This window comes from Macroventuria anomochaeta, assembly GCF_010093625.1.
Source record: "Macroventuria anomochaeta strain CBS 525.71 unplaced genomic scaffold BU25scaffold_15, whole genome shotgun sequence".
NCBI lineage: Eukaryota > Fungi > Ascomycota > Dothideomycetes > Pleosporales > Didymellaceae > Macroventuria > Macroventuria anomochaeta.
Genome location: NW_022985376.1, coordinates 436,853 through 459,611, shown reverse-complemented (window position 1 = coordinate 459,611; position 22,759 = coordinate 436,853). Strand labels below are relative to the sequence as shown.

General features: G+C 51.9%; 8 protein-coding genes across 8 annotated transcripts; 3 read left to right on the top strand and 5 right to left on the bottom strand.

Moving 5' to 3' along the window:
* Window positions 1-69: 69 nt before the first annotated feature.
* BU25DRAFT_340790 (RNA polymerase I-specific transcription initiation factor RRN3) lies at window positions 70-2,037 on the bottom strand (the record flags this gene model as incomplete). Its single annotated transcript, XM_033702827.1, has 1 exon — window positions 70-2,037. The coding sequence occupies one exon, from the start codon at window positions 2,035-2,037 to the stop codon at window positions 70-72; it is 1,968 nt and encodes a 655-aa protein (XP_033562119.1).
* Window positions 2,038-2,336: 299 nt separating this feature from the next.
* Window positions 2,337-3,362, bottom strand: BU25DRAFT_410562 (peptidyl-prolyl cis-trans isomerase H). Its single transcript, XM_033706323.1, has 3 exons — window positions 3,214-3,362; window positions 2,965-3,117; window positions 2,337-2,918 (listed from the first exon to the last, which is right to left on the bottom strand). The coding sequence occupies exons 1-3, from the start codon at window positions 3,334-3,336 to the stop codon at window positions 2,727-2,729; spliced, it is 468 nt and encodes a 155-aa protein (XP_033562118.1). The 5' UTR covers window positions 3,337-3,362; the 3' UTR covers window positions 2,337-2,726.
* Window positions 3,363-5,217: 1,855 nt separating this feature from the next.
* Window positions 5,218-6,729, top strand: BU25DRAFT_46529 (uncharacterized protein). The gene has a single exon (XM_033710648.1). It carries the CDS (start codon window positions 5,415-5,417, stop codon window positions 6,621-6,623), a length of 1,209 nt encoding a protein of 402 aa, XP_033562117.1. The 5' UTR covers window positions 5,218-5,414; the 3' UTR covers window positions 6,624-6,729.
* A 1,308-nt stretch (window positions 6,730-8,037) lies between these two features.
* On the top strand, window positions 8,038-9,068 carry BU25DRAFT_448372 (uncharacterized protein; the record flags this gene model as incomplete). Its single annotated transcript, XM_033709599.1, has 2 exons — window positions 8,038-8,763; window positions 8,826-9,068. 2 exons carry the CDS (start codon window positions 8,038-8,040, stop codon window positions 9,048-9,050), a joined length of 951 nt encoding a protein of 316 aa, XP_033562116.1. The 3' UTR covers window positions 9,051-9,068.
* An 846-nt stretch (window positions 9,069-9,914) lies between these two features.
* Window positions 9,915-11,653, bottom strand: BU25DRAFT_421428 (uncharacterized protein; the record flags this gene model as incomplete). Its single annotated transcript, XM_033708087.1, has 4 exons — window positions 9,915-10,073; window positions 10,130-10,171; window positions 10,221-10,321; window positions 10,897-11,653. 4 exons carry the CDS (start codon window positions 11,651-11,653, stop codon window positions 9,915-9,917), a joined length of 1,059 nt encoding a protein of 352 aa, XP_033562115.1.
* A 695-nt stretch (window positions 11,654-12,348) lies between these two features.
* BU25DRAFT_491064 (uncharacterized protein) lies at window positions 12,349-14,182 on the top strand (the record flags this gene model as incomplete). Its single annotated transcript, XM_033711534.1, has 5 exons — window positions 12,349-12,806; window positions 12,858-12,962; window positions 13,011-13,247; window positions 13,296-13,900; window positions 13,955-14,182. The coding sequence occupies exons 1-5, from the start codon at window positions 12,437-12,439 to the stop codon at window positions 14,180-14,182; spliced, it is 1,545 nt and encodes a 514-aa protein (XP_033562114.1). The 5' UTR covers window positions 12,349-12,436.
* Window positions 14,183-14,645: 463 nt separating this feature from the next.
* On the bottom strand, window positions 14,646-16,704 carry BU25DRAFT_296018 (uncharacterized protein; the record flags this gene model as incomplete). Its single annotated transcript, XM_033701905.1, has 2 exons — window positions 14,646-16,503; window positions 16,556-16,704. Coding segments are annotated over 2 exons (2,007 nt in total), but the record flags the coding sequence as incomplete, so codon positions are not given.
* A 73-nt stretch (window positions 16,705-16,777) lies between these two features.
* Window positions 16,778-18,574, bottom strand: BU25DRAFT_410556 (uncharacterized protein). The gene has a single exon (XM_033706322.1). The coding sequence runs from the start codon at window positions 18,535-18,537 to the stop codon at window positions 16,951-16,953; it is 1,587 nt and encodes a 528-aa protein (XP_033562112.1). The 5' UTR covers window positions 18,538-18,574; the 3' UTR covers window positions 16,778-16,950.
* Between the last annotated feature and the right edge of the window lie 4,185 nt (window positions 18,575-22,759).

The following is a 22,759-nucleotide window of genomic DNA, read 5'->3' as shown; positions in this document are numbered from 1 at the left end:
CCCAGTTCCATACCCTTAAAGTGCCCAGTTTCGTACCCTTAAACGCCGTGTAGATGATCAATCATGCAATCACAAGCTTGCTTCCGTACTCTGGTCATCGAGGTCTTCAGGTGTGTCCCCTACGACATCAGGCTCTGCCTCGGAATCCGACTCCTCGTCATCATCATCTTCTTCCTCTTCGTCAGACTCCTCCTCGTCCCTCTCCACCGGCATCCCCGGCACCGGTTTCCACTGCACATAATCATGCTCAATCCACCGCTTACTCCTCGGCAGCACATACGGATCGAACGGAAAATACGCGTCCAGCAAAAACATGTCATCGCCCCTCTTCTGACTCAGCGCCGTTTCCCTGCCCCCAATGCCACCCAAGTACCCGCCCGCCATACTCCTCGCCAGTCTGACTCGTTTGTTCGTCTCGATGAGTGGGTACACGTACAAAAAGCGCAGGTGGTGCGCCATGCGCGCAAACTGGCCGACAATGCTCGGCGCACAGATCCTCAAAGGGTTTAAGGCAGAGAATATGTTGCGCCGGATGATATCTTGGACGGAATTGTACCACGTGAAATCGCCTTCGTGGTAGATGATGTCTTCGTCTGTGGGTGTGTGCCCGTCAGGAGTGACGATCAGGTCGCGCCACCGGAAACAGAATGTGTACAGCAGCGCCTGCGAGATGGCGTAATATGTGCCGTACCGCCGCAGATCGGGCCCTTTGCAGCCGGGCTCTTGTTGTATACGCAGGCGTTCCAGGTGGTGGCATAGAAGGTCGAAGACGTCGCGGACGACGGCGCCGGAGACGTGGGCGCCGCGCGCGATGAAGGAGGCGAGGTATGCGGCAGCGGCGACACGGAGGATGTGGGGGCGTAGCTGGTCGAAGGCGAGGTGTGAACAGCAGCCTGCGAAGCGTTCGGTGAGGTCGGCGGAGGTCTGGCTGAAGTGGAAGAGCAGGAATTGGACGTGGCGCGAGCGGTAGGTGGGGAGGATGGTAGCGGCGAATTGGGAGAGGAGGGATTCAAAGAGCTCGTCGCTGTCGAAGAGGTCGTTTTTGGCGAAGACGGAGTCGTAGTGCGAGAAGAGGAGGTCCATTACTGCGTCGAGCTTGTTGACGTTTTCTTGGATTTGTCGTTTTCGGCGGTCCTCGGGCTCTAGGCTCTCTTCGCTTGAGACAGACTCGTTGTCGCTCATGTCCTCCTCTTCTGCGTCGTTGATCGCTCGCCCTACGAGCTCTTCCTCGTCGTCCTCCAGGTCGTCCATATCTACTTGGATCTGAACATCAATCTTGACGATCTTGTCGGTCACAAGTGACAAGATCTCTCCCTTCAACTCTGTGCAGTATTCTGAAACCTGCAGTATGTTCTTGATGTACCGTGTATGCACCTTCGCTGTGTCATCGGGGTAGGGGAATGTGCCACCGATGATCGGTGAGAGGTAGGTGCTCGCCATGGGGCTTTGTCGCAGGATAGACCTGAGGCATTCGTGTGTTCGTTGTGTAAGGCGCGACGGCTGAATGGCAGGATCGTCTTGTTGTCGTGCGGCGGTGGAAGGCGGTTTGAGGAACATTGAAACGAGCATTTGCAGGACTGTCGACATGTATGCAGGATGCACTGAGAGCAGCGACCGTAGCAGGCTGCGATATGTGCGCACAAAGTTCTCATTGCGGGCAATCCAGCTGCAATCGATTATTGCATGCACAAGCCCTTTACAGGTGTGGTCCAGCAGCGGCACCATATCTGTAAGCGCGATGACGTATTTCTGAAGAAGTGCAGAATGCACTGTGCCAGGCGCTGTCGGAGACTCTGAGAACAGACTCCGTAGCTGGTCGTATTCGCCCTTCTCGCCTATTGCATGCTTTTCGATTGCCCGCCGTACTTCTTCTGCCACCAGCTCCATACTCTTCTCCACATCCATTACTATCTGCACGTCGACATTGGGATCGAAGGTGACACGGCGGCGCTTTGCCTGGGCGAGGGTATCGTTCTCTGCGTCGGAGGAGGCGTCGCGTTGCTTGCGTTTCAGGCTGCTGCTGACGGTTGGAGCCATGAAGTTGTTTGCGGGTCTGCGGGTGGCAGCGAGAGAAACCATGTTGGGCTAAGAACCGTTTGCGAAGTCGTTACATTGGAAAAACAATGAGAAAAGGTAAAAATTACGGCCGCTTGGCAGGCGTTCGTGAAAGTGCGGTGGGATGGTGAACCCTTCACACGCGACATTGAACGGATAGCGGGGACTGGCGCCTGGGCGTTCAACTTTTCTGTGGGTACCCTCAAAAGGCTTCGGTCCACAACTCACCTCTGATAGGTCACACATGTAAAGCATTTACTTCAGGGATGAACTAGATGGAGCAGATGTTAGGTTTATAGAAGTTTGAGTTTGTGTACACTGGTTACTACATTGGTTTTGCAACTTCACATATCTTGCCACAGAGATCAAGGTCCTATTTAGAAGTAGCATCCAGGTATTTCTCAGCACGAGTTTTCCTCCAACACCGGCACCCTTCCTCTCCGGCCTGTGGCATGAGAGGAGTTAGTTACCCCAAAATACTTTTGATGCCGCAGTTGAAACTTCAAGCCCACTTTGGGACCGGGCTGTCCCAGGAGTGGGATTTGTGGCAAGGCAGCAACCTTTACTACCATGTTACCTTGTCTCGCCCGCAGAACTCTCGGATAAGACCCAGGAAAGAGAGATGCGAGTACTCCATATGTCGTTGACAGTCTGCTCTCGAATCTGTGCACTTACATCTCGCCGCACTGCGAGATCACGATGTCCTGCACTGGCCTTCCTTCCGGATTTGCGACTGTTCTTGTGTTCTCGATCTTTGTGACAACGTCCATGCCTTCGATGACATTGCCAAAGACGACATGCTTACCATCCAGGTGAGGCGTTCCGTGTTTTGCAGTGATGATGAAGAACTGGCAGCCATTTGTCTGTACCTTGTCAGCATCGCATCTGTTATGCTACTCGGAAACTCACATTCGGTCCACTGTTGGCCATTGACAGCAGTCCGGGCTTGTCATGTTTCAATGTGAAGTTCTCATCAGCAAACTTCTCAGTGCCGTAGATCGTCCTGGAACCGGTGCCATTGCCGTTGATGAAATCACCTCCCTGGATCATGAAGTTCTTGATCTATGTAAGAGTCAGTGTGAAGATCTATGCTTAAGACTAGAGGGCACCAAAAAGGCAATGTGATTGAAACAGCTTCCGAACGAACGTTGTACTTACCACACGGTGGAACTTGCAGCCCTTGTAGCCCTGTGGCTGACCGCGGTTGTTCTTGGTCTCTCCAGTGCAGAATTGACGGAAGTTCTCAGCTGTCTTTGGCACAATGTTTTTGTACAATTCCATCTGGATCCTCCCCAACTTCTCCCCTGCCAGCTTGTGTCAGTGATTCATCGGAAACGCTGGAACTAGATGCCGACAACGGTGACTACGAGTCTAGAACTAGAACTAAGAGAGACGTATAGTGGAGGATGGCGCGGGGTGAGGGGTGCTCACACCACCATCTGGAGAAAGCGGCACGTACCTCCTAAGGTGACATCGAAAAACACGATTGGATTTCTATCCTCGGCTGCTTCTGCCATGGCTGGGGCGGTGCACAATGACTGCAGCAGGGCTGATGGGAGGACAGGTCTAGATTGATGACGTTGGTTGTCTAGTGTGTTGAACAACAGCGCGGGGTTCTTACCGTCAAGCACACGAATTTGATCAAGACCAAATGCACCCCGGAGACGTCGCAAGCCGGAGCAAGTGCACACCGAAGATCTCTGGAGAGGGCGAAAAATCGTGCTGCAGCAGGAAACATTTGACCTGCTTCAAGTGATGCCCAAGGCAGGATAAAGTCACGAACCAAGCTCTAAACGGTTAGGTGCATGGGGTGAGGTTTGCACTTGAGCAAGGGTTGAACCTGTGCTGACGTCTTTGTGCAAGCCTACCTGCCTACTCGGGTGACAAAATAAGCCACACTCACGAAAAGCGTGCTTCAGCCAACTGAGATAATCGCACAACACCACACAATATAAACAATCTAAAAATATAGGATTGTAGAGGATATCTTATTCTACAATTCTGTGTTCTTCTAAGGATTAATCTCAAGTCGTTGTTGCGTGGTGTCGTGGCAAAGAGGGCAACCTTGTTGGTGTTCCTCGACTTTTGGCTGGTTTGGTGCAGCTTTTTCTGGTATCCGAGGTGCTGCCGCTTTGAGTGCCAGAGATAACCCGGAGCGTACGAGCAACCCAGGGCGTACGAGCCGTATATGAAGTTTTGTAACAGCACCGGTGCTTCTTCTGCGACCGAGGATTCTGTATGCGCTGACCTGAGATTAATGTTGCTTGTTTCGAACCCTGAACGACGTACCACAACCGCTTTGGGCCTGAGCCCTCACCACCTCTTGTACCTTTCATTGAACTCAACCCTATGTAACTAAATCTTTGCATTACCAGAGGAGCTTCTGCCTCTCTCGTCTTCCATAGTCTTAGACTCAGATAGGACGTTAAACCAGTCAATCAATCAGACGTACCACAACCAAAGTCGAGATCTGGCGAGGGTTTAAGCAGTGCAACGTCAACAGTTCCAAACACCTGATTTCATGGTGATCTTTCAGCTTGACAGATATCCGTATCTGCGCAACTTGAGCATCTCAAATAACAGGCCATCGGCGCTATCATCCGTGAAGCGGCAATTGTCGAGAGTCGCTGATCCGGGCAAGGCTTCATTAGGTTCCGGTCATCTTGCTTGGCCGCATCTAGCGAGCGCGCTACGGCTGTGTCCTTTATCCTGTGCCCTGCCGCACCTTCCCCAACCCAGTTTCGGCATTCACCTCACCGTCGCACTCGACGTAACCAACAAACAGCGCCTGCAAACCGTCGAGAGCGCATGGCAAGCAACGCTATTGTGCCAACTCATATGCAACGGCCAATCGCAGTCGCAGTCGCAGCCGCAGCCTTTTAGTCAGCTCGTCGCCACTACGCAGCACTCGGAGTCGTTGCCGTCATCACCACCGTCTCCCGTCCCACCAGTTGGGCGAATCTAGGGCTCTACCTAAAAGTCGACTATATCACTGTGGCTGCAACACTCCAGTTCTTCGAAAGCATTGTCTTGTTCCAGCCTTTCGCGTTCCTGTTGTTGATTTCGTGTCGACCGAGCCTCGCCGTCCGTATCCGGCTTTCCGCTCGAACCTTAAGCCCAACGGCCCTTTCACAGGACTTGCCCTTCCTGTGTCAGAACGATAGCTTTATATAACCATATGAACCCGTAAATCCACGACACTCCACAATGTCGACCACAGTTACTTCGGCGCTCCCCAGCGCTACCGCAAACAGCCCAGTCAATACTTCAAACAATGGAAGTAACACCGGCGGTGGTCCAACAAGCTCGCCGCTGCTGTTTTTTGTTGCTCTGGGGTTTGGCGTTGTCTTCACAAACCTATGGTAAACACAGTGCCAGCGTCACATGTGAAGATTGGTCCGACTGACACTTCTCGCAGGATTATCGTCGGTGTGAAGTACTGTTTTAGGTACAACCGTCGCCGCGCGGCCGCTGCTGCTGGCGAGAATGGAGAACCGATCGATATGACAACCATGCCGCGGCCGCACAGGAGAAGAAGGGAGAAGAAGCTGATGACCATGGACGAGGTCAACGAGCAGTTCCCATTGATGAAATACAAGCAATGGAAGTCGAGTCGAGAGACCAAAGGTCTGCCAGCGAACGGTGGCATTGCAACAGCACCACAAAGCAGAGCCGCCAGCATGAAGGACGTCGAGGGTGTCATCCCCGCCAGGGAAGGTGCCGCAAGTCCTAGGCCTGGCACCGCACTGTCCATGGCCCGTGACGACATCCAAAACCCAGCAGCATCGCCCAGAGCTAGCATGTCACCAGCCGAGGCGAAGGAGACTGCCACAGCTTCGATTAAGCCTGAGGATGAGAAGTCACCGATGTCAAGGACCGAGACCGTTGACACGACAGGGAAAGATACAGACCCAGCACACATTCGCCGTGAAGACGATGACGAGTCTGATGATGAGGACGACCCTATCCGCACCGCTACTGCCCCTGAGATGTTGGCCGAGCCCGGGGATACCTGCGCCATCTGCTTGGATACGCTCGAGGACGATGACGATGTACGAGGACTCACTTGCGGCCACGCTTTCCACGCTAGCTGCGTCGACCCATGGCTGACAAGTCGTCGCGCCTGCTGTCCTCTTTGCAAGGCCGACTACTACGTCCCCAAGCCTCGTCCAGAAGGTGAGGCCGCTGATCAGGCAGGTGCAGGTCGTCACCCAGGAATGGGTATGCGATCGCCCTCATCACCTCAGGCAATATGGACCAGTTCTCGCAATAGTCTGTTCCGCTCTCGTGTGGTCATCATTGGCAACCCAGCGACTCAACATGTCCAACGGGCTGACCGCTTCGGCCGTCTGAGCCGACCCAGTCGACAGACCCGTTCTGCAACTGGGGCTGCGACGCAGCAACCGGAGACTACCGAGAACTCGGGGTGGATGTCAAGGCTCCGAGCGAACAGGACACAGGGACAGGGTCCTGCGTTCTCGAACTGGTTTGGTCGTAGTCGTAACGAGGCGCAACAAAACAGCACCACACAGCCCACACCCAGCCAGCTTGAAGCTGGTAACAGGTAGTCGTCATATGCCAGATACGAATTTATATTTTCTTCACGAATTCCACGCTTCCCACGATCATTCTTTTAGCAAAAAATCATGCGACAGATTTACACACAGGCGGTACGAGTTCTTGTATGGCTCGCTCACGATTCATCAGACCTAGTTCGAGCTGAAATGAATGTTCTGATCGACAACAACGGCAGCGGTGGTTCGTCAGAGTTAATGCCCGGCCTAAGAAAATATGCAACGGTGCATTACCGTTGGCAAGGGCAAGTAGTGGCTGGGCCTTGCGTGATTGTCAAAGGAATGTGTTATCTTACCTCTTTGGAGGCTTTGTTCCGCTGTCCCTAGTTCAACCAGCTGTAAATCGTTCAGGAGGTAGCGCTCGCAAGACGTGTAGAAATGTTCTGGGGGTTTTGCGAGCATCAACCTCAGTCTTGTCACGCACGCAGCCATGGAGCTCGACAGAAGATATCTCGAGAAGACCAACTTGATGCCTGGACTGCGCAGTCTTATCGACATAGGCAACATCCATTTTCAGCAGAACCTACCACTGTCGACTGGGGCTTAGGATTGTAAGTTTCTTGCACTTATTACAGCAAACTCGAAGGCTCAAAGCCACGGATCCAAGAGATAAGGTTTTCGGTATACTTGGACTGAGAACAAGTGATCAGAACCCGAGGCTCTTCTTTCGTCGAACCCAGTTTCGCTTTGACAAGTGCCGAGGTGTATGCTCTAACAGCAAGCAAGCTCTTACTTGAGCATGAACAACTGTTTCTACTCTCGCTGGTACAGCACGGCCCACAGATCCCTGTGAACTGGACGACTTGGGTACCCGATTGGCATCAAGAGAATGCCGTAGGCGAGGATTCCATCTGTTTGTGGGACGAAAAACGGAAGACAAGTTGCGACATGCTGCCCTATGTTCAGAAGTCACATCATCTGAGCTGCTCGATTTGTCAAAATAATAACACCATCCCCGTGCGTGGTATCGTAGTGGAGATAGTGCATGACTGCGACAACAACGTTTTTTATCCACCAGTGAGCATATGGGACACAGTCGCTCCGCAAACCCTTCAAGACATTATCATCAGACATCGAAAACATTATGAAGAATACCTTCTAGTCCATACGCTTCTTGCCGGTATTGATAGATTCGGCAAACCCATCGAAAACCGTTATTGGGATCCTGGAAGGCAGGTAGAGAGGCTCCGATACTTCCTTGAATGCGATGTTACCGATTTCCTCTCGATAGATGCCACCAGCCTGGTTGCTCCAACGCATTGGCATAACGATACCTCCCAAGAGGCTGAGTGGCCGAAGGCTTTTAGAAGGAGACCTGACCGAGCCTGATCATATCAACTCGCTTTTCCCCCGTCCCCCCGAGCTCACCAACAGACCATGTCGAAAGTTCGCGAGCTCCACATCCGGCATGTCCCAGGAATTTCAGAAGTTCTTTGCAGTGGATAATACAGGACTCTCGCGGACTCCGCTTTCAGGCACCAACGTCAAGCCGGAGCATCGCATTGACTATCTCATGCATACGTTCATCGTCCAGTTTATGACGGGCAAAAACTTGAAATCCCTTGCTAGACTGTTTGCACTGAGCATGGAGACGAGACTGAGAAACGCTAGCTGTGTTGACGGGAGCGAAGCGTATGAAAGTCTGTATGACTTCATCAAGGTCAACATATTCCATTCTTCTGTTACTGCCATGTTTGGCAAGCAACTTTTCGACATCGGCCCTAATATGTGCGACCGTTTTTGGAACTTTGAGGAAGGCATCCCCGAGGTCGCCAAAGGATTGCCGCGATTTATCTACCCGAAGCAATACAAAGTAAGAGATGTATGTCTCGAGACGTTCTGGAAATGGCAGCGAGATTTGGACGAGCGACGGCACCTAGATCCAGATACAGCTCATGAGCTAGCCAAGAAATACTTCAATGACTTCTTCGGCTCTGGCATAATCAAGAAACGGCATTCAGCTTTCGCAAAAATGGAGGTCATGGGAGCGGATGCTCGAGCATCGGAGGACCTCGCGCTTCTATGGGGCGCCAACTCGAAGGCTACGCGTGCTGCCTTCTGGATGAAATTGTCATGCGTGACGCTACGACTGAGAAGCGCTTTCTGGCAAAAATCAAACAAACAAGACTTCCCAGTATGGACAAGGATTTCGTCGTCCATGACATTGACATCCTTTGGTCGATACCGTTCCTCCAGTCAGTGTACGCCGAGACATTACGTCTATATGTGGCCAACATTGTCTTGCGCAGTCCAAGAAATGCCGATGTGCCAGTTGGAGACTGGTCCATCCGACAAGGCGAAATCGTCGCAATCATGAGTCATTCAATGTACCACGATGAAGCAAAGTTCAATACTGTGGTGGCGTGGGCCGCTTGTAGAATACGATGGAATACTGCGCTGAGTTGCTATATAGCTAAGTGAAGACAATATATACCTGTCCTGAAACATGCTAGTCCGAAATAGTCTGAGTAGCAGCTTGCAGGCCTCGTACGGACCGATTGATACCGCAACATATACTGGAACACCTGACAATCCACAACCTCTCTCAATTTTTTGGCTGATCTATGTCTAGTACCATATGCCTCAGGTGGAGTATTGCATGATCAAGGTGATGCCAAGTTCTCGCTTAAAGGCTGAAAAGGCGCTTGGCTACCCTATGGAGGAGGGAGCCAGGAATGTCCTGGGCATTTCTTTACGAAGCAAGAGAAGCTTCTCACTGCAGCTCTTCTGATTGGAATTCTCGAAACCTAGCTGCAAGGCGAGCTAGCCGAGCTTGATTGGTGATACTTTGGTACTGGTATACTAGGTGTGAAAGGCAGGCAATCGTTCCAGTTACGCCACAGGAAGAAAAGAGCGTCTGCGGAGCAGTACTGGCTTTGTGATGTTCCTTTCCATACGTCAAGAGTTTCTTCCTCCAACATGGAACCGTGCGGAACGTATCCCGAAATACTCATATCTCTGAGTTCGGTAGCACTTTGATACCCAGTCTATCGGAGATCACGTGCTCCTACTGTCCCGAGACAAGTACGAAGGGAGTCCATGAGTCGTTGAAGATAACTGGAAGCCGGTGGTAGAGGTTTGTTGTTACGCTTGGGTATGTAGAGTTCAATATTGTTGGGCTTTTCGCAACCCACTAGCTTGTGTCTGTCAAGGGTGGTAGTACGAAGAGATAAGACGAGTGGACATTGCGTTAATCCAACGAAGAAAACATGCTGTTGAAGTATTTACGGTTTCTTGTTTCCTGTTGCTATCGTATGAGATCAGTTCTACTCCCAGCGCAGACCCCTACTTGCTACCGGTGTCATGAATGGCATTCGGTACAGCACGTTCGATGCTCTCAGGTAGCTCCTCTTGGATCTTCTGCGGCACAATGGAGGCCTGACCTCCATCTTTGGCGTGGCTCCTGGCGGCCTCAGGATTGGGGTCGGCAGCGGTGTTGTCCGTCTGGGATTGTATCAGCAGAGCATGTAGGGATGCATTCTATCAGTGTATGAGCTTACGCTTTTCCCCTCAACGCCGGCAATGTGACCAGGAGCTCTCGCCTGTTTGTGACATTAGATGAGCTCAGACAATGGATCTACTGTAACATACATCTGCCATGTTCTCCTTCTTTCCCTGGGGCGCCTCCTGCTGAGCCTTATTTGGAATATCGGCGTCGGCAGTGTGGGATCCTGGCTGGCTGGACATTTTGACTGCGGTAGTTGTTATACTTTGAAGATGGTGGTGTATAAATTCGTAGAGATTAGACTTCAGTTGGGATTACTATCGAGAAGTTGAAACTCCTTGTCTTCAAGCATATCAGACAGAAGTCTTGACCATTGCGTCACAAGTCATCAGTATGTCTCCTGCGCGTACAGCCTCCACAGTGTGCGTGACATCTGCCCATACGTCATGACTTTTGACCTCAAGAATACGCATCAGAATCTGTGTCCTGGAATCAGTGACGATTGGTCGCCATACCTCACGAGACTCTTCTTTTCGGTATGCCGGTCAGAGGTGTGGCATGTCCTGTGCTTTGATTGAGGTGCAAAGCCCAAAAGTCGATGATGGCACTAGCGTTGGATGCTCCGCGGAGTGTGGTTAGATGAGCTGGTGATGAGAAGGTGCAACCCAAAAGTCGATACGAGCAATAAAGATCGGTTCATGCATTTGTGTATGGGTATCTATACCGTCCTTGTCACCTTGACTCTGGTCCTTTCTGCGATATCGTATATTGCGCCCACAACTCTATCAACATCTTTGCTCTTCAAAGGTATTCGATGCGCACCTTCCCACTCTACCAGCGTTGTGGAGTCCTGCGAACAGTATTCGTGCAATAGTTTTCTGTGCAGGTGTAATCCTGCATCAGCCATGCCATGCACATGCAGTGTTGGCATCCTCAGTATTGTGTCCTCGTCCACCTCTTTGCAGAACTGAAACCCTTCGGATAAGTCGCCTGCGCCCACCAATGCCGGACTCGTCAAAACCTCTGGGTTGAGATTGCTGAGCGGCGCTCTCCCTGCAAGCAATATTCCAAATCTCCAGTGTAGGTTTGGAATCCCCGTGAAACCAATATCGACGCTTCGCCGTTCTCTTCTCGCCTTTGCCTCTCTTGCCTGCTGCTCAAGCAATATACTCGCAGACAACTTCGCACCCTGACTGAAGCCCATCAAGCCTACCCATTCGCCTGTAGCGCCTTCGCTGTCATCGTTTTCCATCACAGTCCGTATAGCGTACCCAATCTCCTCAATACAGCTCTCGGCATCGATCTCGGCGTGCTCTGGTAGCCATCTTAGCCAGCGGCGAAAAGGCGCATATGAACCGTACACGTCAATGACGTCGGAATGCGGGTCGCAGAAGAAGGGCGCATCTGCCCATACGAGGCGGAAGGAATGCTGCAAGTGCCGAATGAGTGATCGTGATTGCGCCTCGAAGATGGTTGCATTGACGCCGCCGCCGTGTAGGCAGAGTATCCTTGGTAGGGGTCTTGTGTCCGGCTTCGTGGAAGGGATTTTGGAGACGGGTGGTATGTCTATCGAAGGCATTGTGAGGAACCGTTGACTAAAGCTGCCTCTTGACGTGGAAAGTTGTAAATAATGGCGACAGAAGTACTAGAATTGCGACGAAGATATAGATGGCTGCTTAGTAGGAAGAGAAATGTGAGAGTAAGAAAAGGCTCGAGAAACGAAACATGCGCGCACTGTCACCTAAGAATAGGAAGCCATTGTCGCATCCCCGATCTCACCGTTATTATCTTTCGGAGGTCCGAAGGTCACTCTTCGAGATGGTCATCGATCGCTCGTGCGACATCATGCTGCAGTCGGTACAAAGCTTCTAAGAATGGAATTTGGGATCTTCGCAAGGGAAACGCCTTGACACCGGTTCTTCATCTGTTGGCTCTCTGTTGGATGCAGTATACTCTGCTCTGATGGGAGGTTTGGTCTTTTGGTGAAAATTGTCGTCGAGCGTGGGGAGCCGATGAAACGATCAGCGTGAAACGGTAGTTTGAGAGCCTGAGCGTGCTGACTCAAGCATCGGTGGGTAACATCAAGCACAATACCCTTCCTACTGCGACTATTTCAGTAACAACGGTCAGAGGTGCGCTCGCGATGAAAGCGGCACGTAGAGAAGAAGAGGTGGTTGTCGAACATTGAAGGTTAAAGTAGATCTAATCTTATCAATCCAATCGTACCTCGGCAAATCAACCTCGCTCCTCACGACTCTCCAACTACAATGACAACTTGACCAACATGTAGTCTTCAACTCAACTTGAGCTCCGCTCCGTTTTAGTTCCACGTTCAGCCTGCAATACCGAACACTTGGCAACAATGGCGGAAGTACCAGTAGTCATCGGTGTGGGCGACGTTAAGAACCGCAACATCAACAACGTGAAAGAGCCGGCAACGCTTATGCTCGAAGCCATCGGCATCGCCCTCAAAGATGCTTCGTCAAGCTCTACATCGGATCTGAAGTCCGAAATAGACAGCATAGATGTCGTGAAGACATGGACATGGCCATACCCCGACCTGCCTGGCTTATTGTCTGAAAAGCTAGGCGTCCAGGACAGTGTCAAGTGGAAGAGGTATTCCGAGCACGGCGGCAATCAGCCAGGAAAGCTCTTCGACGAAGCTGCGAAACGAATCGCGAAAGGAGAGTGCAAAGTCGCGGTCATTACGGGTGGTGAAGCTCTAGCATCACGTGCGTCGTCATAGCACCTAGAACTCCTACAACAGCTGCTAACGAACCCAGTATCTGCGTGTGCGGCAGCTAAAAAGCTCCCTCCACCAGGGTGGACAACGCCTTCCTCGGCTGTGGATTCCGTCTTCACGCCCACCGGCCGAGACCTAGGAAACAGTACGATCTCAACTCTCTGGCAGCGTCTCTCAACTCACTCCCCTACAGACCTCGGCGCCATCCACAAGATCGGTGCGCCCATTCATGTTTACCCCTTGTATGAAAACGCATTTCGCGCACACCGAGGCCAAAGTCTGAAAGCCAATAACGAAGAGAGTGCAAAGCTGTACGCTGAGTTCAGCAAAGTCGCTTCCACCCAAGAGTTCGCCTGGAGTCAAGGCAAAAGCAATGACGAAAAGACAATCGGTACAGTGAGTGAGAAAAACAGGATGATATGCTACCCATGTACCTCTCCCGTTCCCACATCCCTACTCTGAGACTAATGGCCCTCAGATCCCCTCCTCATGAATGCATTCAACACCGTCAACCTCGCCTCCGCCATCATCCTAACCTCCGTCTCCCACGCCAAACACCTCTCCATCCCGCAGTCATCTTGGATCTACCCCCTCGGCGGCGCCGGCACCTCCGACTCATCCGAATTCTGGCACCGACCAAATTTCCACAGTTCCCCCTCGATAGAACGATCTCTCTCCACTGCCCTAGATGTCTCCAAGACTTCTGCGTCCGAGCTCGATTTCATTGACATATACTCCTGCTTCCCCATCGTCCCCAAACTCGCCGCCACCGCGCTCTCCCTCCCAATAGTTGGGGGCCCGAAACCGCTCACGCTGCTCGGAGGGCTGACGAGTTTCGGCGGTGCAGGGAACAACTATAGCATGCACGCGCTGACAGAGATGACTCGGCAACTACGTTCCGGCAAAGGAAAGAAAGGGCTAGTGTTATGTAACGGGGGCGTGTTGAGTTATCAGTACGTCATTGTTCTTGGAACGGAGCCGAGAGGGAGGAAGTATCAGGTGGAGGACGCGCTGCCGGAGGTTTTACATGATATCGAGGTGCCGGAGCTGGCAAAGGAGGCGCAGGGGAAGTGTGTTGTTGAGGTATGTTGTGCTGGCTTGGAAGTGGTCATTGGGAGTCTTACTGATATGATGCAGACGTATACTGTTGAGTTCAATCGTGATGGGAGTCCGTTGCGCGGTCATGTTGTTGGACGGCTGAAGAGCGATAATAAGCGGTTTCTTGCGAATCATGGGGATGAGAGTACGCTGGGGCAGATGGCGGAGGGGGCAGGAGAAATTGTGGGAAAGTCCGGGTGGGTTTGGCAAGATAAGAAGACGAAAGGGAAAGGGTTGTTCGCTTTTGACAAGCCAGCAAGGTTATAGTTGTGCAATCACAAACTACTTCAGCTTTGGCAAGCAAATCACATCGCTCACAAGTGGTTCAACGGCCGGTGGTATGTGTGAACGAACGGCGGAAACGCGCAAATTGTTTAATTGTTATAATGTACAGGTCGAAGAGAAATCCCCAAAACGCCAGAGAAATCAAGATCCTGCAATCTCACTAGGTCATGCGACAACAGTCGTGACAATGCTCGCTAACTTCATCATATCGTGCTATGCTGTGTTCGGCCGTATACATGCTCAAGCTCGTAGATTGACTCCACCAATGCTCTCAATGCATCCGCGGATATGCTTCATTAAACAGATAAGGACTCAAAGGAAAAACGAACGCTGCTGAATCAAAACAAATGACAGATCAAAATGGAAAAAATCTTGCCCAAGGCAAGACAACAGTTTGGACTCGATCCAAGAGCTAACGCTCGTTGACAGAAAACTGTGTGTTTGTCTCCAGACTGGAGAGCGTAGAGTTGGTATCCCAAGTCCCGTTGTCAGGGATAGTCTCAGCGATACTCTTCATACTCTTCTCACGTCGTAGCTCTCTCGAGCTTCTCTCAGATCTCTCCGGTCGTTCAGATCGCTCAGGTTTCTCAAACCGTTCGGATTTTTCGGACCTTCCATGCTTCTCAGGACTTTGCTTTCGCTGCTCCTTCAGCCACTTCTGGTGGCTATCGGCACGCATCGAGTCCTTTGAGCTTCTCTTGGCTTGCATGGCATCCTTGAAGGCTTTGCCGTTCTGCATCGACATCGGGCTGTTTGGGTACAATGCTTTGACTCCAGCGCTCCGGCTCTCGCACATATAGCGGGTCTTCAGGTCTGGTTTCTCAGTGCGTTCGGTGCGCTCAGATTTCCCAGATCGCTCGGTTCGCTCGCTGCGCTCGCTCTTCAGGGTTCGATTGCTCAATGCATAGCCACTAGTCCGCCGCAGGGTTTCTGGGCGGGGTATGATATCTGGAAGCTCATCTTCGGTGTTGCGGGTACGCGTGGAGCGGCGGCGCCTTAGTGACGGCTGAATGCGATGTGATTGCAGCGACTCGATCTCATCGAAGGCCTCGAACAGCGGAGAGGCAGGACGCGGCGGTGTACTGGAACGAGAGTGTGGTGGCGTTGGAGGTTCATGTTCTAAGAACACAGGCAACGTCTCGCTATCTTGTGGTGTGGGTTCAGGCAACTCTTCCATTGATTCAGGGATAGGCGCAGTCTCTGCAAGCAAGCGTCCTGTCTCCACGAACACCGAATCGGGCGGAGCCTTCGAGACCTTCGAGGGAGCCTGAGTAAATATGCTCTCGACGGGAGGCGGCATACCAATGATGTTGCGCGGGGTCGCAAAATCGATAGGTCCGGGTGGAGGACGTTGGTATGCACGCACAGGCCTAGGTGTAGGCTCATTGAGAGCAGCGATCGACGAGGGAGGCGGAGGTGGTGTCCTTCGTCTTCTAGGTGATTTATCAGATCCCTCAAGTGGAGATGGTGGTGGTGATTTGGTTCGTATCGATGTTGTCTTCTCAGACATAGCCGGTGTGGGTGGGAGAGGGTTTCTGGGTGGAGGAACCATAGGCGGCGGAAACTTCCCAAGTTCAGCATTCGTCGGAGAAGCAGTGGTGAAGGATGGCAAACCGGCTGATTTGAGCTCCTCCGCCCTTGTGACTACTGGCTCTGCGTCGTCGTACAGAGCCATACCGTGGTGGTAGATGCAACCTTCATCGTTCTTCTCGCCGTTCGCGTGGAAATTCTCATGTTTCGCTTCGCGGTAAATGACAGGAAATAGCCTCAACAGTAGTGTCGGCTGCGCGTCGGACGGGTGTGTGGTATCGACTAGGGAACCTATCAAAGTGCCATCAGGCTTGTGAGTGCTCTCGTAAGCATGCCAGTACTCGGCACCAGTGAACTGATGCTCTTCATCATAAAGAGCTGGCATGGTAGCCGTGATCATCTCGCGCTCAAGACGGGCAAAACGCCACGTCTCAGCAGCGAGTTTGACAATTCTCTTGACAGCGATTTTGATACCTTCTTCTTCCCTGGGATCAGCGAAGTGCTTGATCGCGTTCACGATCTCTTCGACGACTGTGCCAGCAGCAGTATTGATACGTTGCTTTGCTCCGCTGCTCGTGAATGCAGCCAGGAGTGTCTGTTGACGCCAGATAGCCTCTTTCCTGGTACTCTTATCGCGGATGTGGTTGCTCATAGACAGGAATAAGGAATCAGCCTTATCATAACGGCGGCCCAGGCTGAACAGGAAGGGTCCGAAGACACGATATGTGATCAGCTTTGAGACTGTGTGTGCGATGTATGCAGCACGAACTTGTCTGGAGGTCTCATGTCAGTGATGACTCAAATTGAAGAGTGTACTGTACGTACCTGGAGGCTGGAGTGTCGCCCAAGAAGGATGGAAGGTTGTGCGGCACCTGAGCCAGATCCTCGTGAGGTGGGCGTACGGGGAGGTGTTTGAAGTGGGTGGCGGCAAGGTCGATGATCTGCTTTTGCAGCTGCGAGAACGACACCAAGCTGATGGAATGGTCAGCGAATGTCCGAAAAAGTACAGAGCAGAGGCAGGGGATCAGGTGTGACGAAACAATTGCATTACAGAACACGAGGATAACTGTCTAGCTCTACGGTCGAGATACAGTCCAGGCTGCCTGCCTTGGATGCCACGTGCGCTTGCTGGTGGGCAGGCGCAAATGACCCAAGACATTTGGCCCTCCTCAACCCCACGAGATCCTCCAAATCAAATTTGAACAGTCCAAATGTACTTACTAGTATGTGTCGCCCTTGCTTTTGATCTCTGCAATGTCTCCATAGCATTCCATCATCTTCTCCAACCTAGCCTTCTCGGACTCGAGGTTGCTAGCGACGCTCTTGATGATCTCCTTCTCTTTCTGGCTCTCTGCCTTCAGCTCGTTGTACTTTCTGAGCAGGTCGTCCCTTTCACGGGCCAACTCATCAGCTCTTCTGTTCGCATCACTGTGAAGCTCGGCCCAAGCCCTGTCAGACTCTCCCTTGGCCTGCTGGTACTTAGCATCCAGGGCCTCGCGCTCTTCGCTCCAGCCACTTTGAAGACTGTCGCTGTGCTCCTGGTGACTTCTAATGAGGTTCTCGCGCTCAGCTAGCCAGTTCTCCCGGGCCTCTTCGTGGTCCCTCTGAGCAGCGCTGAGCTTTATCTCAAGCTCATCGCGCTCATTGTTGAAGCTGGCTTCACGCTCGTACTGCTGTCGCTCGTGCTCGGCTCTCAGCTCCTCCTTCTCAGCAGCAAGAGTGTCCACCTCTTCCTGCCTCCTTGTTTCGGCAAGCAGATCTGCTTCCTTCAGCTTCTTGTCATACTGAATGGCAAGCGCTATCTTCTCAGCATCATGCCTTGTGGTCGCAGCCGCTTTCCACTCATCGAACTCCTTCCTTGTCTGCGCTTTCTCGGCCGCATACATGGCCTCCAACTCTTTGACCTTGATCTCCCAAGACTTCGTTGATGCTTCCCACGCAAGCTTGGTATCTTCTGCCTCTCTCTTGTGTTTATGAGTCTCAGCGATCTGTTCCCGAAGCTCTTTTACTTGCTCCTTGGCCTCAGCTGAATGCTTGTTCTCGATGCTGATGATTCTCTCTTTCAGATCATATATCTCTTCGTCTTTAGCTCTGAGCTTCTGCGAGAGCTGACCATGTACTTCCTTCTGTCTTGCAAGCGAGGCGTGCAGGTCAGGAATGGCCTGGGATATACGAGAGAATATGTCAGCTGTTTCACCGTCAAATGGAGAACCGTTCTCTATAGCAGGCATGCCCATGCCATAGTCTCTAGATCCCGAGGTGTCATGATGTTGGTGTGAACTGCCATTGGGGGGATACCCTGGTGGGTACTGGTTCCAGGTTTCTTGATATGGGGAGGAAGAGTTGTGAGAAGAGGGGCCGTAGGGATTGGGATTTGAATATGCCGGCTGACTCATGCCATAGCTATGTTGGTTTGGGTAGTATGGTGGGGCACCTGGCTGGTATCCATACCTTGGATGATACCCTGGAGGAGGCGGTGGAGGATTTGGATAGTGCTCGACTGGCACGCGCGAGGCGAAGCCGCTAGCACGGGGATGATGCGCTGGCGCTGCGTGTTGTGGGTATCGGGACCCACTACTGTCACGTGAGGAAACCAAAGCCTCACCGCCTCGATTTTCTCGTCGATGTTGGACAAGGGCCGAATCGGAATCGTCATCATCGTCGAAAGCAGGCACATGTCGCGTGCGCGCTCTCTCCACAGGTGGGCTGGGGGCTGGTGGTCTATCGTCGACGACTTGACGAGCAGCTTTCGGAGGGGCTGGGGCTTCACGCAGTCGTGGGGCCTCCGGAGCTCTGGACTTCGTCATTGCTGTGACCACGGAATGAGGCGATTGCGGAGGCTGCTTTGATGCAGCAGGGATTGGTTGACAGGTGTCATATTCGGCGTTAGAAAGCCCGGGGTCTGCTGCAGCTGCGGGAGCTGCAGGAGGCTCTGACTCTGGTTCGGGACGAGGCGCAGGCGCTCGTGCGGTCTCAGCAACCGCTGGCTCAACCGCTGGCTCAGCCGCTGCCTGAGACTCGGCGACAGGCTCCTGGACGATCGATTCTGGCTCGGCCGCTGGTTCGGGTATTGCCCTGTCTTCTGCGATCGGTAGCTGATCAGCCTCCGGTGCTTCTAGTACCAATTCCTGGGGTGCTACAGTGGGTTCATCTGTTGAGATGTTAGTCCGATCTGGTAGTCAAGAGCGCAATGCATTGCATTAAGCTTACCTTTCTGCTCTTCAGCAGGTTGCTCAGCTACAGGCTCAACCTTGGTAGGTTCCGGAACCGAAAGTGGTTCAATAGCATCGTTCCCAGTATCAGAAGCAACGGCTTGCTTCTTCTTGTCTTTCCTGTTCTTCTTGCCCTTTTTCGGCAAGGCAGCCCATTCATCCTCTGCAACGGGTTCTTGAGGCTCAGCCACGACTGTCTCCGTGGGCACTTCTTGTGCAGTCTCGATAGGGACTTCTTCGGTCTGTTCTCCTGTTGGTTGTGGCTCTTCCAGTGACTCTTCCACTACTGGTAGCGGCTCTTCCACCACTGGCAGCGGCTCAGATGATGCTGCTACTGCGGGTTCCACGTGGCCATTGGCTTCATTATCTTGCGTAGTCTCCGGCGCTTCAGCATCTTGCTGTTCGGCTGCTAAGCTTTGCTCTGCTTCTGCTTGTGGCTCCGGCGCTGGGACTGGAAGTTCGTCGACTGGCGCACTGATGGCCTCGGTTTCACCTTCGGCTACAAGCTCAGTAATTGCCTCCGGCTCTACTGCGGCCGTGACCTCTTCAACTGGCTCTGAGGGCTCAATTGCTACCTCTTCAGGTTGCTCGACTAGCTCTGTTGTAAGCTCCGTTACCACCTCTTCCGGCTCATTTGTAGCACTTGAGTCGTTGACGGCGTCCATCGCAGAAGGAGCTTCTGTTTCTGTAACCGGTTCTGTGATTGGCTCTGTGGCTGCTTCATCTTTTGGTGAGCTTGATTCGGCCAGCTTCTGCTCTTCAGATGGAACCTCGAGATCAGTTGTTTCCTGAGTGGCTGGTTCGGATGTGGGTCCCTCTACCGCTTCGTCGGTCTTCGCCTCCAGAACTTCTGTCGTTGAATCTAGTTGTTCATCTGGTGTCGATTCGACAGCAGGTGTCTCTGATGCTAGCTGTAGAGTCTCGGTAACTTCAGGAACGGGCTCCTCGACAGCTGGTGTTGGCGCCGGCTTGGGGCTTCCTGGTGGGGATGTGACTTCGACCTGCTTCTGGGTGTTCTTCTTGCTCTTCTTCTTTGCCATAGTGGCAATTGGGATGGCCCCTGTGTCTGGGTGTGGGGAACCCCGAGCGCCGTGATCCTGGAGTCGTTATGTCTGCTCTGCACAAACTTGGTGGCAATCGTCACGACTGTGAGGCTATAGGACTGCTTGCGTGGCACACTGACGGGAGAACATGTAGATGGCCAGCGGATACGCGCATTAGGGGCTATATAAGAGATGATGCATGGTAAGGTTTCGTGAGCCGTGCATTGAAATGATCTGAGTTGGATACGCATGACCGTCCAATGGGGACAGTTGCAGGGAGAGTGAGCTGGCAGCGTAGTCCAAGCCGAGTAATCTATGCGCCCCAGTCGAAGCATATTCGGCGTCTGAGAACAGCATCACCAGCCTCGCAAGTGTGTGGGGCATGCTTTGCCGGGGTAGTCACTTCATGCCTCTTACAACAAGCCACGAAGACGCCAACAAAGGAGCTTCAGAGTGCTCTGCTCGAATTGAAGAGGCTGGGAGAGGATGCGGACGGCATTATGACTGATTCGAAGAGGAGAGAAGCAGATCGATGGGTATGTGCTGTCCGTGCTTGAGGTTGACATCGGGCCTCCTATGCATGCAGGACAATGGTGCGTATGTGGTGGCCTGCGACTGGTGCAACGTCAGCAGGCATGGGAACGAACCCGTTAGCCGCACCAGCCTCGAGAAGTTGCATCATTAGTGAGCCGAGAAGAGCGGGTACATGCAGAGCGGCGGAGATGCGGTGTGTGGATTTGGGATGCATCGCCAGCGAAGCATGCAGTCGAATTTTGCGCTATCGTGTCCGTGCGCGTAACGCGCCGAAATCCTCACCAAAATAGCCTATTTCTAGTACTCTTTAAGATAGTCCAGCTCTTTAGATAGACGAGATATTAAAAAAACTCTAATACTAAAGTCATAGTAGATGACTGGAACTATAACTTTTACATATAAATATTTTTTTTAAATATAGCTATTCTAGTTTTTCTACTTCAAAACTATAAAATTAAGGTCGATAGATTTGTCTAAGATTTTAATACAAGATAGAGTACTGTAAGTAGACTAGGCAGCCCAGAAGAGGCAGAAGGGGTCACCTTTCTTGACAGGGAGCAGACCTTTAGCATTGTGAAGGTGTTGAGTAAGCTCTTGTGAGTAGTTTGTTGACATTGGCTTGAACATGACTGTTACAAACACATGCAGAAGAGAAGGAACTATTGGACCTGGGGACAGCGGTTATTGAACGTAGGGAGAACGGCTGTCGGAGAGGCTGCGCCCATTGTACAAGCTACCCCATGGCCATGTGAGTACACTAGGACAATACAAGTAGTCTAGTGTCCTATGGGACGGAAGCAAGCAAGCCATGGGATTCCCTTGTAGTCTCACATATCCCATGGGACTTTGGGACGTCTCATAAGACAGTAAGATACTGTAGGACTGTCACGGTATCCTCTCCAGATCCCCTGACAATATCCGGATCCGCTCCGTACTGTCCCTGACCGTACGCACCAAATCCCCAGCGTCCTTATGTGCCTCCGAAGCAGACGTACAACCTCCGGTCACCTCCGGAGCGGGCCTGCAACCCCTGAAGCAGGAGTATGAGAATTCTGCAAGCCCCGCTCTGGGACTTGCAACCCCGATACCTATCCAACTCAGTTCCAATTATTAACTGGTAACCAAACGAACCCACATGTAAGTATATAGACTATTGCTGGTAGAGTTCTGTTCGGTACACAACGTCTTGTACCTACTTAGATACCGTACGTAGTAATTGATTTAGACTCCCAGCGAGTCCTAAAGGGCCTACTCGTAACATCTTTGTGACAAGGACTCTGTACACTCATTCAAGTATATATCATGTAGGAACACAACCCTTATGGTTTGTGTTCAACCTTGTCAATCAACTTTGTTATTGGAATCTCACCTGCACTCAAGCTAGATAGTCTACTCTATACTACTCATTGCACCCAGATGCCATGGTCTTTGACTAGACATCTAACCCCAATCACTCTGAGCTTTGCTTAAGTGATCAACCCCTTGTTCCTTCACGCTACACTTATCCCTGAGAACCAACCCAACTAGTGCCTACAAGCTTTGCTTAAGACACGACCTCAACATGATGATGTCAAAGTACTCCTTGTACTTAGCGTAGGACTCAGCCTCATGACATTCTGCAGTCATGGGGTCAGTCCACTTAGAGATGAGTTGGTTGTGTTGATGCTCAAGAAAGCATGTAACCTAGCTGTCAGAGATGGTGTTATGAGCAATCTCAGAGGCAAAGTTTGCAATCATTTGCCTTGTAGGAGGTAGGTGACGTTCTGTAAGACTTATTATGTACTTCACAAGCTCCTCCTCTTGTTTAGGGTTGAGTTTGCGCTGTGCAATAGTCCAGTCTTCCTGCGGGCGCTGTAACACTTACAACCAAAAGCGCCCCAACAGTGGTGTGATTCCTGCAGGTCTCAGCACACCGCTCCTTTTTGGTTGCAAACTGCATCCTTGTCACCTTGTGAGAGGGACCCAGCTGGGGATACCAACTGCTCTCTGAGATGGATGGATTGGTAGAAGGAGGGTTCAGCCTTGTTGAAGATAAGGGTGTAGAAGAGACTAAGTGTGGGGATACCACAAGTAGTGGGAAGTATAAATGATGAAGAAGGGATCAAGTGTGGGAATACCACAAAGGATCAGAGAGAAGTATAAAGGAGTGAAGAGTGAATGTGAAGTGATGAGGGAGTTGGATGATTGAAGGATTGAATTGCAAGCATGAGTAAGAGCTATCTAGAGGTGGGAAGAAGGGG

What these genes read in the sequence shown, in the direction of transcription:
- BU25DRAFT_46529 (XM_033710648.1), top strand. Translation starts at nt 5,415, where the DNA reads ATGGTAAACACAGTGCCAGCGTCACATGTGAAGATTGGTCCGACTGAC.
- BU25DRAFT_410562 (XM_033706323.1), bottom strand. Translation starts at nt 3,336, where the DNA reads ATGGAATTGTACAAAAACATTGTGCCAAAGACAGCTGAGAACTTCCGT. An exon ending in GCTGCAAGTTCCACCGTGTG is followed by an intron (nt 3,118 to 3,213) that starts GTAAGTACAACG and finishes ACTCTTACATAG; the next exon opens with ATCAAGAACTTCATGATCCA. An exon ending in TGGCCAACAGTGGACCGAAT is followed by an intron (nt 2,919 to 2,964) that starts GTGAGTTTCCGA and finishes GACAAGGTACAG; the next exon opens with ACAAATGGCTGCCAGTTCTT.
- BU25DRAFT_410556 (XM_033706322.1), bottom strand. Translation starts at nt 18,537, where the DNA reads ATGACGAAGTCCAGAGCTCCGGAGGCCCCACGACTGCGTGAAGCCCCA.